The following is a 14,772-nucleotide window of genomic DNA, read 5'->3' on the forward strand; positions in this document are numbered from 1 at the left end:
AAACGGTGAAACTTTGTGATTGAGGATGTTTTCACATGCTGCTAAAGCTGCAGGAGGCTGGCTTTGGTGCAGAGACGGAGACCCCCTGTGAGTGTAGCCCAGGCTAAACCGCCTCCCAGAGCCAGTTTAACTCTTCAGTTAAAATCTGTTTTTGTTGTTTTCTAAGCTTTATTTTGATTGAAATAATGTTGTTTAGGCTTTTTTATCACGAGAAGAATGGTTCCTGCATGATGTCACCCTCTGGTTTGTGAGCTGCCATTTGAAACCTTGACTTTAGCATTCGTCCGTCACCACCTTGGTCCCTTTACAACCAGAAGTGACCATATTAGGCTGGAGCGGTGGAGCTGAAGAGTGTTATCTGAAGTGTGATTGGGCAAAGATCAGATTTATCGAACCCTGATATCGGCCTAGTTAGAGAAATGAATTTCAGCCAAGCCTCCGTGGCACTGATCAGGAGCAACACTAGCACCATAGTGATGTAGGTTCATCAGGATTTATTAGCGTCTTTTAACTTTTATCTCTCTCCATCTCTGTTAGGAGAAAGCTTTATTTTGATGGAGATTGATAAGCTAACGGCTAGAGTCAGCTCTTCCAGAACCAAAGTGTATTACCCTTAGAAAACAGCTGCGTTTTCCTAAGTTTTAAAATATTTCTGGCAGCTTTTACTAATCACTCTTTTTAAATAGAACATATTTTTGTTTAAATCGTGTTAAAAGCAAAACTTTTCTGTTTGTTTCTGCTGCATGTGGCATAGCCAGGACCGGCTTGGTTTCTCCTGCGGCTATGCACAAGTTGACCTGAACATGAAAACACACGTGGTGTGTGTTGCTGTTTTAGTGTCCTGTTGGTTCAGACGGGCTGGTCTCCCTCAACCAAACTCCTTTTCTCTGAGGTTCGTTTGTAGGAAGAACAAACATTTGATTAGCTGGTGGTTATCAGCACCCTCACGCCGAATCAGAAAACAGCTGCACTCGTTTCCTCCTCATCACTTCAGGAGTGCTGCTCTGTTTCATTTGCTCGTGTATTTTATCCAGAACCAGCGTCCCTGCTGGTGTTGAGCTGGATGTTCTAACGTCAGCCAGCAGCCGAGGACAGGAGGGTTTAAAATACAACTTCATCTGTCATACAGAGGTTCCAGAGGGTCTGACAGTAGTTGATCCACTGTGCACTCACACTCACACTCTCACAAGGATAGTAGTGTCAGCAGTGTTTGTCATTGGGTGCTTTAAAAAGGACTCAGTTCTGCAGGGCCAAGGAGAACCCAGAGCCTGCCTCCTGAATGAATGAACCGCCATATGTCCGTTTAATGCCTTGGAGCGTGTTGCGCCCTCTACCGGCAGAACCGCAAAAGCTGCACAATGCGCCCCCACCCCTCCCGAAACCACATCCTGTTGTTGTGCGTACGAGTCTGGAATAGCCCGTCTGGGTGTTGTTGCAACGGGATGAGCAGGAGGAAATGTCAAGGCTCTTGTACTGATTTCCTGTTGATGCTTTCATCATTAGTGGTCCTTGGACACCCCCATCTTTGTCTGACTCTCACTAGTGATTTACATCCTAATGTGCCTCATTCATACAAATGTGCAGGTTTAAAACACGGAAGGGTTAAAGCATCGCATATCTACCTGAGAACTTTGGTAATCGTGACCTTTGCTAATGTTTTATTTATTTGTTTATTTTTGTAGTGATTTGGCTCTGAGGAACTGCTACCTGACTACTGACCTTACAGTCAAAGTGGGAGACTATGGTATCGGACCCTACAGATACAAAGTAAGAACAAAGATCGATGTTATTTAAATTTCATCTGAGCTTATATTACATGTATTACGTCCAGGACACGATTCAGTCACACGTTTGAGATGTGAGCAGCTCGGCTTGCCTGCAGCTCTGAAAAACGTTCAGAGGAAGAAAAAGGGTAAAACCTGCATCTTGGTGCGATACGTGATGCTAAAGCCAGCAGGAGCTCTGATGTCGTAGGTCAGAGCCTGGTGTTGGTTTCCAAAGATACGTTGACGTTTTATTAGTCACCACAATTGGTAAAAAGATTATTTGTGTTTTCCTTCTCTGGCTTTGTTTATGCCATCTGTCTAACAAACTTTTGCTCCACTTTCAAAGCTGACACACCTCTTAAGGCTAATGTTAACCAGATCATTCCATCAGAGGCTAAATCGTTTCCTTTCAACAAACGTTACTGATGGATTCCCATTGTCCTCTCTGTAACGTGATTTCCTGTGTACGTCCTGAGCCCATGGGTTTGCTGCATTCCTAGAAAACTGCTGAGCTGTCAGATAAGCTGTTTGACTGAAATACTCATAAGAGAAGGTCACCCAGTGGATCTGTTTCTGTAAGAACTGGAGGCGATGTTGGAGTGTGCTTCGTATTTAGACGGTGTTCCTTTAGACAACTTTATAGCATCTTAAATAATTGACTCCTGTTCCTGTAGGAGGATTACATCATCACAGAGGATGATGTGTTTGCTCCTCTCCGGTGGTTGGCTCCTGAGCTGGTGGGGGAGCGTCACGGGGGAGTCGTCGCTCTGGAGCAGAACAAGGCCGGCAACGTGTGGTAGGTCTACAGCATCAGCTTACCAGGGTTTATCCTGGATCGAATGCAAATGCATACTCTGGTGGTGGTCGGAGGGACTGGTGGCGCCAGTGCTCTGCAGCCTCGCCGCTGTCAGTGCGCCCCAGGACAACTGCTACTTTGTGTGTGAATGTGGGTGTGTGCGAATGACCGATGGTGTTGTATAGGGCCTTGGGGGGTTGTAGAACCCTATAATGTACTGTATTAAATACAGGTCATTAACTGTTTCTAGAACCTTTAGAGGTGTGATGTTCACTCTCAAGGTGCACAAGCTCGTTGAAAAAACACAATAATGGCAGCAGGCAGTTGTATTTAAAACCACGACTTTAGTCGTCAGTGAGGAAAAGGGAGGGTTTATGCTCCACGAGGACTAAAATTACATTTTTATTTTATTAAAGAACTGTTAGTTATTTTATAGTGATGTGCTGGTCTTGATAAGCCGCGGTGCCGCAGCTAAAACGTCACCAGTAACAGTTGATGCTCACGTTTTCTGTAACGAATCTGTTTTTTGAACTCCACCAACTGCTCAGTATTGAAATAAAAAAATAAATCAGTTAATCAAGCAGATTAATAAAATAACCAAGTATTAAATGTACAAATAAGACGAAAGGTCAGCTGACAGCAATGTTTTAGGGTGTTTATTAAACATGTTTTTAAGCAATGTGTGTTCACTTTTATATAAAATCCTGCAGCAGCACCGGGCTGTCTACAGAAGTGCCTGACTTTAAATCGGCTCTACTAATGCAGATGTATATAAAAACGGTACATATGGGCCCCAGATATTGGTCTGTCTCTAGTGTCGATCTGCATCAACAGAACACTGGAGAGACAAACTAACCGTGTAAACGTGGACGGCACAAGATCACTCTGGGGGCTGTAAATGGTTTTGCTCCACTCACCAGTTCAAGCCTCATAAAAACCTGATAACCCCCATCAATAGTTTGATTTAAAATGTTTGCAAAGTAAATAAAAACTCTAAAGTTTATAATAAGTGTTTTTCTACTTGCATTTTCCTCGTTTCTGTCGTGGTGTCGTGCGTCGGGATACGAGTAGCGGGGTTGTTTCCGTAGCGTTTAAGTCTTCTGCACTTGACCTCAGCAGCTGTTGCTTCCGTGTTTGCTTGTAGGGCCTTAGGGGTCACATTGTGGGAGCTGTTTGAGAATGCTGCTCAGCCTTACCCCCACCTGTCTGACCGGGAGGTCCTGAACCATGTCATCAAGGAGCAGCAGGTCAAGCTGTTCAAGCCACAGCTCGAGCTTCCTCATTCTGATAGATGGTGAGTCTTTGAAACCGATGATCTTATTTTGTGTCACCAGTGCTGGTAGATTATGTCTGGAGGAGGTGTGTTTGTGTGTGTGACTGCAGGTTTGAGGTCCTGCAGTTCTGTTGGCTGTCTCCAGACAAGAGGGCCACGGCAGAGGAAGTCCACCGTTTGCTCATCTATCTACGCATGCAAGGCCAAAAGGACATAGAGGAGGACTTTGATCAACGATGGGACGCGCTGAAGCCGAACACATCCACACGGCAGACTGTTAGCCATTCCTCTTTCCCAATACTGGAGCAGTTTGCTGATGACGCCCTGCGACAAGAGCTAGACGAAGTTCTAACCATCACTGAAACGAGCAAAGGTTTAAGTTTTGAGTACGTCTGGGAGGCAGCCAAGCAAGAGCACTACGAAGGAAACCACGGAGGCTCGGGCGTGGACACAACACTTAACTACCACAGCATGTTCTTTCCTGCTTCCAGGGAAGACATCCAGGCTCATTTCCCTGATCCTTTAACCGGGGCAGCGGGCGCAGGAAGTGGGAACACTCCTTCAGGAATTCCTGGGATCGTACCAGTGTTTGATCCACAGAAGTCACCCAGTGGGAATGAATATTACATACAGCTGGAGGAACAAGGGGGCAGTGCTTTGGGCCAGTATGACAACGAAGGGCAAGACATGGACTTTAATTCAAACCAGAAAGAGTTTGTGGTTCTTCAGGATGCCCGTCTGGATGAGTCCAGCACAGACGCCGACTTCTTCCACCAAAGCATCGACTCAAAGGACTCCTATCTTCCCGATAGCCACATCTGGTCGTCGCTTGAGAATGACAGTCCATACCACCCCAACATTTTCACCGAAGACGGCGCAAAACGAGAGGACTCTCCTTCCTGGGGGCAGAACTTCATAGAGCTTCCGGAGCATGGCGGGAATCCTTTCCATGAACAACTGAATCCAAGTCGGAGCTATGTGGACACTTTTTTAGAGGTTCCCCCTCCCCTGCCGGGTTTGTTGGAGGGGGAGGACAGCAGTGTGAAGAGGCTGACCGATAACTTTATGTTTCTGAGAGACCAGAACCTGATGAAACAAGGCTCCAGCTTCTTGAGTTCTCAGCAGAATTTTCTTTTACCGGGATTAGTCCACGAACCAGAGGAAGCGTTCAAAATGAGGTCTTGGGACAATCTAGAAACTTTAGGCAGCTTAAACACATCCGATGCATCCTTTAAACCCGCAGCCAGTAGCACATTCTCAACACAGGAACTTTTAGACCCTCGGAGCACCAACTTGGGGCAAAATGAACTTCTGTTGCCTTCTATTACAGTGGTCTCTGACGACAACACGAGCAGCCAGCTGCCAGTTAGAAATGGTTCTTCCACCGAAAGTCTGCTGCCTTCCTCCGACAGGTGTGTCGACTCGGGCTTTGATTCTACCTCAGAGAGGTTTGAGCTCGTCGGCGGCGAAACGGACGGCCACACCCCCACGCGGTCTGACAGTGCCATAACAGACTCACTGTGCACACATGCCAACATTCCCAACCTTGAAGAGGACCTGGAAGCCTCCAAGGTCCTAGGAGATAAAATGTTCGAGAACCTGGCAGATCCGGGATTGTCGTTGGAAAACGGGCAGAACGAAGACCTGACGAGTAACGATCTGCTGAGTGAGCTGATTGAGGATGCCGATCTGGATCTAGAAACCAACCTCTCTGATCAGGAGGAGTCCTTCATGGACACCAACGGACACTCTCCGTTGAGGTCCTCACTCCTGGTCTCTGGGCCATCTCTGGATCAGATCAGTCAGGACAGTTTGTTGGAGGACAGCGCGTCCGCAGCTGTCCCAGCTTTAGAAAATGCAGCAGAAACCCCGGACTCTTTGGACTCTCTTGACATACATCAACTCGGAGAGCAGGGAGAGGAGCTGAACGCTCCCACATCTCAACACAAGCTTCTGCCTCCGTATAAAATCTCTGACAGTGGGTACGAGACGGAGAACCTCGAGTCTCCAGAGTGGAACTCCCTGCCAACTGTAGAGGACGGCTCCCCTGTAAAAAATGGCATCAGCATCACCAAAGAAGAAGACTCGGAAGATCTGACAGCTTTGACAAATTTGGTTCCCCCAAGGATCGTCATCTCTGAAGTAGAGGGTTTGCCAGATTCTCCCAGTGAGGATCAGCAGCCAGACCCTGTAGCTCCTGCAGAGGAAAATCCCACAAGTAGCAGTTATCGAGACTCCGCCTACTTTTCTGACAATGAATCAGACATGGAGAAGAAGTCTGAAGAATCAACAACGGTGAAGGCCGTAGAAGACACGTGGCTGAGGAACTCTAGAGAAACGGCTCTGGAAGCTTCCAATGAAAAATATGTTGATGCTTTATTTTCCAAGCTTGGACAAACGTCCTACATGCATGCAGAGAACGTTCCTCTAGAGGCGGAACGTCAGAGGGAGGTATGGGAGGTACATATGCCAGACCTCCTCAAAGATGCATTTTCTGATCATTTGAGTTCATCAGGAGATCCAGAAACCTCGTCTGCTGCTGCTTCATCAGTGCCAACACCAGGGGGCGCCGTTCATCCCAAACTAACCAGGACTTATGCCAGCGACGGGCATAAAATCAAAGAGCCCGATGTGGAGGGGCGGTACCTGGGCAGGCGGGACGGTCCCGGTCTAGCCGGACTAGAAGATGGCGTGGATGCTGATGAGGAGGACGAGAACAGCGATGACTCGGACGACGACGTGCGGGCGTACCAGCTGCACAGCTCCAGTTCAGAAAGCGAGGATGAAAACGAGCACACAGTGCCGATCATCGTGTCTGACGACAGCAGCTCAAAGAACCTGAAGAGCTTGCTGAAACCCACCACCCTGAACACCAGAGCATCACCCACCACCATTTCTGCCGAGAACTCTAGAAGAGCTGTGTCTTTCTTTGATGATGTCACCGTCTACCTGTTTGACCAGGTAATGACTCATGAGAGGCATACACCTGCACCTGTTGAAGTGCTGTTTTAATTATGCTCTGTGATTTAGGAGACTCCTACTAAGGAACTAGGAGACCACTCCTCAGGCTCCAGCAGCCCCGTTTCTTCTTCCAGCTATCTGAACCGCTTCGCTAACTCTGAAAGCTCAACAGACGAAGAAGGTAAACCAAAAACACAGCTGCCCCACATGGAGACGTTACACATCTTAATGTGTTTATTACTCCTCTCTCAGGTGGTGGGTTTGAGTGGGACGATGACTTCACCTCCCCTTCACCCGCTTTCCGGCCCAAGACGGAGCAAGTCCCCGTCTCTAAGGTGATTTCCTCCACAACGCCGGCGGTCAGCCGAGGGCTGGAGCCCAGCTGGAGCAGCTCCTCAACCTACTCCCGCTTCTCCATCTCACCAGCAAGCATCGCCAGCTTCTCCCTCACACATCTGACCGACTCCGACATCGAACAAGGAGGCAAGTCCTCACATTCATTTAATGTCCTTATTCCTTAAAGAGCAAGTTCACTGGGACATCGTTTTTTTGCTTGTTATTTTTTAAATATAACGGGGTCACTCTGAGTTTCACATATAGGCTAAAATAGTCTTCTACCTCTGTTTCATTATTTGTTAGCCGCTGATGGACAATAGACGGGAAAACTAGTGACAATGACACGTCATGTTGAAAGTTAGCAGTCATGGACTCGCCCATCGTGGTTCGCGACGGGGAAGGCTGCAATTGGTTTAGCATCCAGGAAACAGCAGAGGATGCCTCTGCTAGTAGGAGCTAACAGTTAGCATTACCAACTCCACCACATGGCAGAACTCCTCCAGGCTTGTGTTCTTTGTGGAGATAAAACATCAACGTTACAAGTCAGTGGTAGAGTCGTGTTGCTGTTAGCCAATCAGAGGCAAGATTATTAAGAAGATCCTGCTGTTTTCTTCTCCTCATTCTTCTGTCTAACTTCTACTTCCTGAAACAGGAGCGCCAGAGCGTTTTTCCCACAGAGATCGACTCACGAGGAGTCGATTTATACTAGAGACCACTGTGTTGAGAATCAAGTGAACTTGGTCTTTAATGTTGCTTATTAAAATGTAATGATTGCTCAGACAGCTGTTGTCACACACACACACACACACACACACACACACACACACACCCACACACACACACACACACACACACACACGGCAGCTCCTGCTCTGTTGCAGCTGAAAAAGCTACTGATCCAGTCGAGACACGTTTGTCTTTATAAAATGCCAGATTTACTAAACTTTTATACCTTTCTTCTGTCCTCTCTAGGAAGCAGCGAAGACGGAGAGAGAGACTAGTCCGTGTTATTGTGACACTACTGAATAACGGAGCTAAACCCGGCCTCCGCGGGAGCGGCTGAGTAGACGGATCGTGTGGCGTTCTCCTCTCAGGCACAGCTCTGCTCAGCTGAGCTGAGTGTCCGTTCTGGTCCTGGTCTGAGCCACACCCCCTCTCCAGCTCCACCTGTGTGTGATTTCAGTTCAGTTCAGTGCAATCGCAGTTTGGAAGAACCAATAAGGAAAATAATACCAGTAAAAATGGAAGTAGCTTCTGAATATATGCTCATTCCAGGTGTGTTCTTTTTTTAAGTGCACTCTTTTACCAGAACTTTTGCTTCACAAAAAAAGGGGGGAAAATCACTACACATCCCAGTGGACTGGTAAAGGTAATCACTACAACAAGCAGGAATAAGCTCTTTGATCTCAGCAGGAAGGTAAAGCTTAGTATTTATCACTCGTTAGTTTGCTCCTTCTTCTTGTGCGATTATTTCAGTGGTTGCCTTTTTTAATCTTTTGGGAAGGATTTGTTGTTTTTGTCATTTCCTGTTGAGTTGAAGCGATCTCCTACCTGAAGAGGACCCTCACGTGGAGTCCTTCTGTAGCGGTGTTTGAGGCTAAAGGTTGTAAATGTGGACGCCGGCGGCCTGCAGGGGCTGTATTCTCCTTCATGGTTGAAAGGAACTTCTACGCTGAAGCTGAGGCGTATTTTTGAGACTTCTCTGTGAAGAACGTCAGGTGTAATAATTTATGGTCCAACTGTAAAACAGTTATGGGGAAAAAAACAACTTCTTGTTGGTTTAAGAATTTTGGAAAGCTGTGTTTTTGTGTGAAACGTGCAGGAAGTCTGGTGTTGTCTCTGATTTGTCGCTGGATCTGATCACGGTGCCCGCTGATGCTGCAAAGACAGCTCCTTCCCTCCATTTAATACCACTACACAAAACTATGAACTTGGTGAAATGACGGGGAAAATAATTAGGGAGGTTTAATTTTTTAAAATGCCAGCATGTCCGGGTGTTTGTAAACGTGCAATGAACTTTGGCGGATGAGTTTAGAGTTTGTAGGATGATCCGTGCTTTGGTGCAGACGGGTGAGAACTCACTACAACAAAATCATTCAAACTTAGTTTTCACCTGAAAATTTCACCAGCCTAAAAAATCCTATCCGGTGTCATTAGAGCATTTCATGTCTATAAATCAGAGTTGGTTTGTGATCCGTCTACTTCTGTCCAACAAAAATGGCTAAAAATGAATCCTGAGTTCTTGGTTTACTATCATAAACTATGAAACTGTAGCTTTTACAGTTACTGCAAAGAGCTTTTCCTTCAATATTCATCACTGATGTCCATCAGCTGTAGTAGACCCCCACCCCGCCTGACCCCTGACCCCTTAACCTGACACTAACATTGGAGAGATGGTTCAGAACTTCAACAGTGGGTTTCTGCTGAGTAATTATGAACGATTAATATCCTACCTGTCGTAAGAAGTGCTTTAATGACCCCAAGTTTAAACAAGTTTAATTCTTACAGGATTGAAGAGCTAAATTTCAAAAATTTCAGAGCAATATGTGGGAGCTGTTTTCCTACGCTTCGTATTTCTGTCGGCTGATATATTTTGTGGCTGTTAGTGTTGGCGGCTAGCTGTAGCTTTCTGCTGGAATAACTGGATTCTGTAAAATTCACAGCAGTTAGCCTTAGCCCTACTGTGACTAGCCATTAGCGCATCAATCCGCTCACATTTAGCATCCGTTTCTCTAAATCGAGGGTGTTTGAAGAACCATCTTCAGCCGGTAGATCTTATTTTCTGGCTTTTCCACAGAAGCCCACTCTGAACTCTGCCTTTAAGGCGACAACGCTGCATCACGGACATCCTCCCCGTTCAAACCAGCAGCCTGTACTTCAGTTAAACTTGAGCGTCTATTTAAGGACATCTCTTATTTGACTACAGTGTACATTTGCTTAATCTTGCACATTTGAAACTGTAATTTAATGTTAAAATGTTCCAATGTATATAAATGCGTTTTTTTTTTTCAGTTTTGTTTGTAAGTGGGGAAATGATGTATGTTACTTATAGGTATGAGGTTTCATTTTAACGGTGAGTTTCAAATCAAAGGAACATATCAGTCGTCTACTAAAAGCAGTTAAACACAGAAAAGCAGACGTGGATTCATTCTGTCCTTTAAACCTGTAGATTTTAAATATTTTTACTTCATAATGATCATGCTTAGTGTAATTGAATGAAATGTTTATAATTACACTGTTTAATATGAAAATAAATGCAAATGAACTTCTAATTCAAGTGGCCTGGGTACTTTTTCAGCTGAAGAACAATGAAGCATTAAAGGGTCATCATCTTGCTTTAGGCTGTTCGAGGATTTAAAACCCACATTGTTGATGAAAGTAGGCGGCCTGGGTCGTCTGATGTAGCATAGTGGAAAAATGCTCCCAAGTCACGCCCATCTACTAAATGAATGGGGAATCTATGGGCTGATGACCCACTGGTTTAAATGTGCCATGGGTTCAACATCTCCCCGTGAAGTTTGAAGACACATTTTGATGCTATGCAAATGCCCGTTTTCACCAGGTGGCAAAAGTGACTATGTTTTTTGTAAAAACATGTAGAGGACTCTGCTCGGCTCACCAAATTTCTGTCAACAGCAAACCAGAGATGCAAGGAAAAGCGAACTCCGCCGCATCTGGAAAAGTTTGTGGAGGAACCACTGAAACCATTTTAAATCTGGCCGTGAGAGAAGTAGCAGCTACGCTGGGGGGAGAAGACAGATTTGTAGTCATTTCAATTAGGAAATTTTACAAGCAAATAAGTATCAAATTATGTGGGAAACATGTCATAACTCACTAAAAGCTACAATCTGGAGTTTTTTTTTTAATCAGACACCACCATCTAGTGGCTACCTATGTGTACCCCACCTCCCTACCCCTTGATGAGACATTAGCCTGTATTGTGTGGGAAACGGTATGCAGTTCCGCCACTTTTAATTTTGGCCCCTCAGCATACCGGGACTTCTTTCTAGGGTACGGTGCTTACCGGTAGTTTTTCTGGTCATCAGTCAGAATTTTCAAGATTTCTGCAAAAATACTTGTCCATCCTCAAACATCAGCCATCCAGTCAAGGCCGGATTATGATATGGGCAAACTGGGCACAGGCCCAGGGGCATGGACGTAATTTTCTTGGGGGGGGGGACATGTCCCCCCACTTTTTCCAAAGTCAAGTTTTGACCCCTGCACTTTTTACCATCCAAAATCAATATTACACTATATTAAATTGACACTGATTGAGCTCTAGGACCAAGCGGAAAACAGCTGTTTGTGTTGAAGCCTGTTTCCCATTAGAACATTCTGTAAAGGTACACTCCCCACCCCCCGTCCCCTCCACTTCTTAAGTGAAAATTGCCCAGGGGCCCACAGCCACAAGGGGGCCCACGCCAGCAGCAGTCTTTTTTTATTTTATTTTTTGTGCAGCAGTCTTAACGTTGGAGAAACAAGTTGACAAGTAATCAAAAATGTGCCCACATTTTCTAAGTTAACGCACATTTCTTTTAACAATGGTAGTTTCTGCATCTTTACTGTTCCCCAGCTGCTTCAGCCCTCAACCCCCCTACCCCTGCGCAGCAGCTGCAAATTCACTGATGCGCCTGCAGCCTGATCTAAACATTGAATCATTCTGTTCCTCACTTCTTATTATTTTCACATGTCTGTTTCTTGCAACCACCAGGTACAAAAACGAGTTAGTTTTTTTATTTGACTATTTTTCTGTCCTGTCTGTTTATTATCTTCCTGCATCTCCTCTCATTCCGAAAGAAAAACTGCCACCTGGCTTCATATTTTTTCACCTCATGAGTTACCTTTGAACTGCAGTTAAAAATGATCTACTGACCGCAAAAATAGCGGGAGTGTGCGCCGCGGGCCACACCGGTGAGGTGAATTCACCGGAGGACAAAACAGGTGATGCGCTCCGCTCCACAGCAGCGAAATGCATCAGGCACAAATAAAAGACGGAAAGCATGAAAGGATATGAGCCGACATGAACGGTCGCGTGTTAACTTTGCCCAGGGGCCCCTGCAATGATAATCCGGCCCTGCATCCAGTGCCGCCCCTCCCGATATGCTGGACATGCTTCATGAGGGGCCGCTTTTTGCGCAAAAGGTACATCACCGCCATGAGGCCCACCGCGCATACAGCACCATCAGTACTGGCACTTCTTTTTTTTCCACTTAAAGCACTGCTAATGCTATTGACTAATGCAGAAAGTAAGTAAGTAAAAAAATAAATAAAAACATGTTTCCTACACTATATTGAAAGGTTGGGGTCAGGCGTGGAAATTTAAAATTTTCTCTAGCAGCCACTCAAACATCTTACCAGCCACATTTTTTTGCGTAAAACTTTTGCCTCGGTTACTGGCTTCTATCTCTGCTCCGAGGGAGTTTCTCTCAACACTACTACTACTCCTACTTCCTGTTCACATCAGTTTATTCACTTCTTTTCATCTAATCCACAATGAAGGAGAAAAAAACAGATTACATGATGTCATTGGGGTGACGGTGGCACAGGAGTTGAGTGCTCGACCCGTAATCAGAAGGTTGCAGGTTTGAGCCCCGCTCAGTTTGTCACTGTCATTGTGCCCTTGGGCAGGACACTTAACCCCCTTGCCTGCTGGTGGTGGTCGAAGGGACCGGTGGCACCAGTGCTCGGCAGCCTCGCCTCTGTCAGTGCACCCCAAGGCAGCTGCGGCTACATCGTAGCTCATCCCCACCAGTGTGTGAATGACTGAATGTGTTGTGTGTTCATGATTTTCACATGAACTGTCAGAACTTTAATTGCAACAGCAACATTACTGAACACTGTGTGGTTTAAGATTGAGTTAGCTAACATGTTATGTTATAACTATGTTATAATGTTATCATCTGACTAAATGTAATAACATGTAGTGATACTACAGTAGTACTGTACAGGAAAATACTGGTACATTTTAGGTACCTTGTTGCAGACTTTTAACACACTACTAGCAACCTGAAGCATTATGAGTTTTTTTATTAGATAAACTTTAACAGTTCATCTCTAAGTGAGCAGCTTATTTAACTCACTTTCAACTAACAGAGCTGTCTAATCCTAAATAACGTGTAATTCTCTTGTAAGGAACATTATAGTTGATTCATTATTTTAATTTTTTTTGCCCAGCCCTTATTATTAAAGCCATCATCACATTGGAACATAAACTCCAGAGGGTCGAGTTGATTCTGTGGGTCGTTAGAAAATAAAAAGAAGTTTCAGTTGTAAATGAAGCAGACCCCTGCTTTGTTTTCCCCACTGCTCCGCACCGCCCAAAAGGCGCATTACAAGCTTGTGCCCGACGCGCTCTGCTCGTTACAACCAGCGCTGCTTTTATTCAGATCGAGTCACTCGCATACCTTGTTGTTGTCTCCCATTTCTCATTAAAACCATAGTTAATCATTTGGCTCATCCTTTGACTCCTCTTAAGAATCATTTTTGGTTTCTGCCACCCGCTGAACAGCAGGAACGTAAAGCTACGTTGCTAACGTGGCAGACTAACGGCAACATGGGCGCGTTGCTGCCCCCGTCAGGTCAGCTGTATAAACAACGCTGCTTTATCTTCATATTTGAGACCCGCCGCTTCATGAATTTACCCGCATTTGGCAGGTGGCGGGTGCTAATTTCCACCCCTGGTTAGGGTTAAGTCTACCACTTTTACATAAAAACCATTCTAGTACACCTTTAAAAAGGGACTGCACACCATCAGAAAACGTTACTCCACCCCTAGTCAAGATTTGGAAAGTGGGCGTTCCAGGAGGCAGGGGTGGCATGACCAAGTGTGGGGAATTTCCATCCCGGGAGGGAGGGGGAGGTGACTGTACTGATGAAGTGAAATTGTTCCAGCCCCAGTCAATCACAAATTTAAAATGCAGTAGCCACTGTTCAACCCACAGGGGGCAGCACTAAGACGTTTTTAGACCTAGATTATAGATTTAATCAAGTTTACACAAACATGTCAACAATGCACAGAAACAGAAAGATTCCATTTGTAAAGACTAATTATACAGTTTATAAGCAAAAAATGTTATTTTGCGGTTTAGTTGGTTATTTTTAGTGCATCAGAAACGAGTGTGCTGCATTAAAAAGCGAACACATCCCACAGTGTTGGAGTCATTTATTGACATTGGAAGCTTTATTTCCTTTCTTGCCTTTTTTTCCACATTTCATAGCCTTTTTAGCCTGAATGTGCATCCTTTTGTGGAGCCACTCAGGTGTTGCTGCGGCAACAACAGTCCCTGTCGTAAGAGTTTGAGAGCAATACCAACGAGTAATTTATTACAGTAGGGTAGAGGCCTGATCTGATGGTGGTGTGTGAAGATTTCAGACATTTCTTTTGTTAAAAGGTTTTCATAAAGGTATTGTTTTGGTCATGTGGCCTAATACACTCCATCACAAACAACAGAGAGAAGAAAATAAAATCAGAACAAACTTCAGCAAATGCAGAACGAATACATGACTCACTGAAAACAAACTTTAGACAAATGGATCAAACAAAACCTTATAAAATAATCCATGTTAGGCTACAGAGAGTGTGTCTTTCACGTTTAGGACCAGACTTTAGCCCTTCGTTTAAAAATGCATAAAAGCTATTG

General features: G+C 45.1%; 1 protein-coding gene across 1 annotated transcript in view; it reads left to right on the forward strand.

Moving 5' to 3' along the window:
* lmtk2 (lemur tyrosine kinase 2) overlaps nucleotides 1–8,422 on the forward strand; it is a 36,601-nt gene extending 28,179 nt beyond the window's left edge. Inside the window, exons 8-14 of the mRNA XM_054750529.2 lie at nucleotides 1,683–1,767; nucleotides 2,441–2,562; nucleotides 3,707–3,856; nucleotides 3,946–6,796; nucleotides 6,866–6,977; nucleotides 7,049–7,283; nucleotides 8,109–8,422. Of these exons, the coding sequence (XP_054606504.2) occupies nucleotides 1,683–1,767; nucleotides 2,441–2,562; nucleotides 3,707–3,856; nucleotides 3,946–6,796; nucleotides 6,866–6,977; nucleotides 7,049–7,283; nucleotides 8,109–8,133 (3,580 nt within the window). The 3' untranslated portion in view covers nucleotides 8,134–8,422. The remainder of the gene's footprint in view (nucleotides 1–1,682; nucleotides 1,768–2,440; nucleotides 2,563–3,706; nucleotides 3,857–3,945; nucleotides 6,797–6,865; nucleotides 6,978–7,048; nucleotides 7,284–8,108) is intronic.
* Nucleotides 8,423–14,772: the final 6,350 nt, after the last annotated feature.

Source organism: Nothobranchius furzeri, chromosome 12, assembly GCF_043380555.1.
Source record: "Nothobranchius furzeri strain GRZ-AD chromosome 12, NfurGRZ-RIMD1, whole genome shotgun sequence".
Taxonomy (NCBI): domain Eukaryota; kingdom Metazoa; phylum Chordata; class Actinopteri; order Cyprinodontiformes; family Nothobranchiidae; genus Nothobranchius; species Nothobranchius furzeri.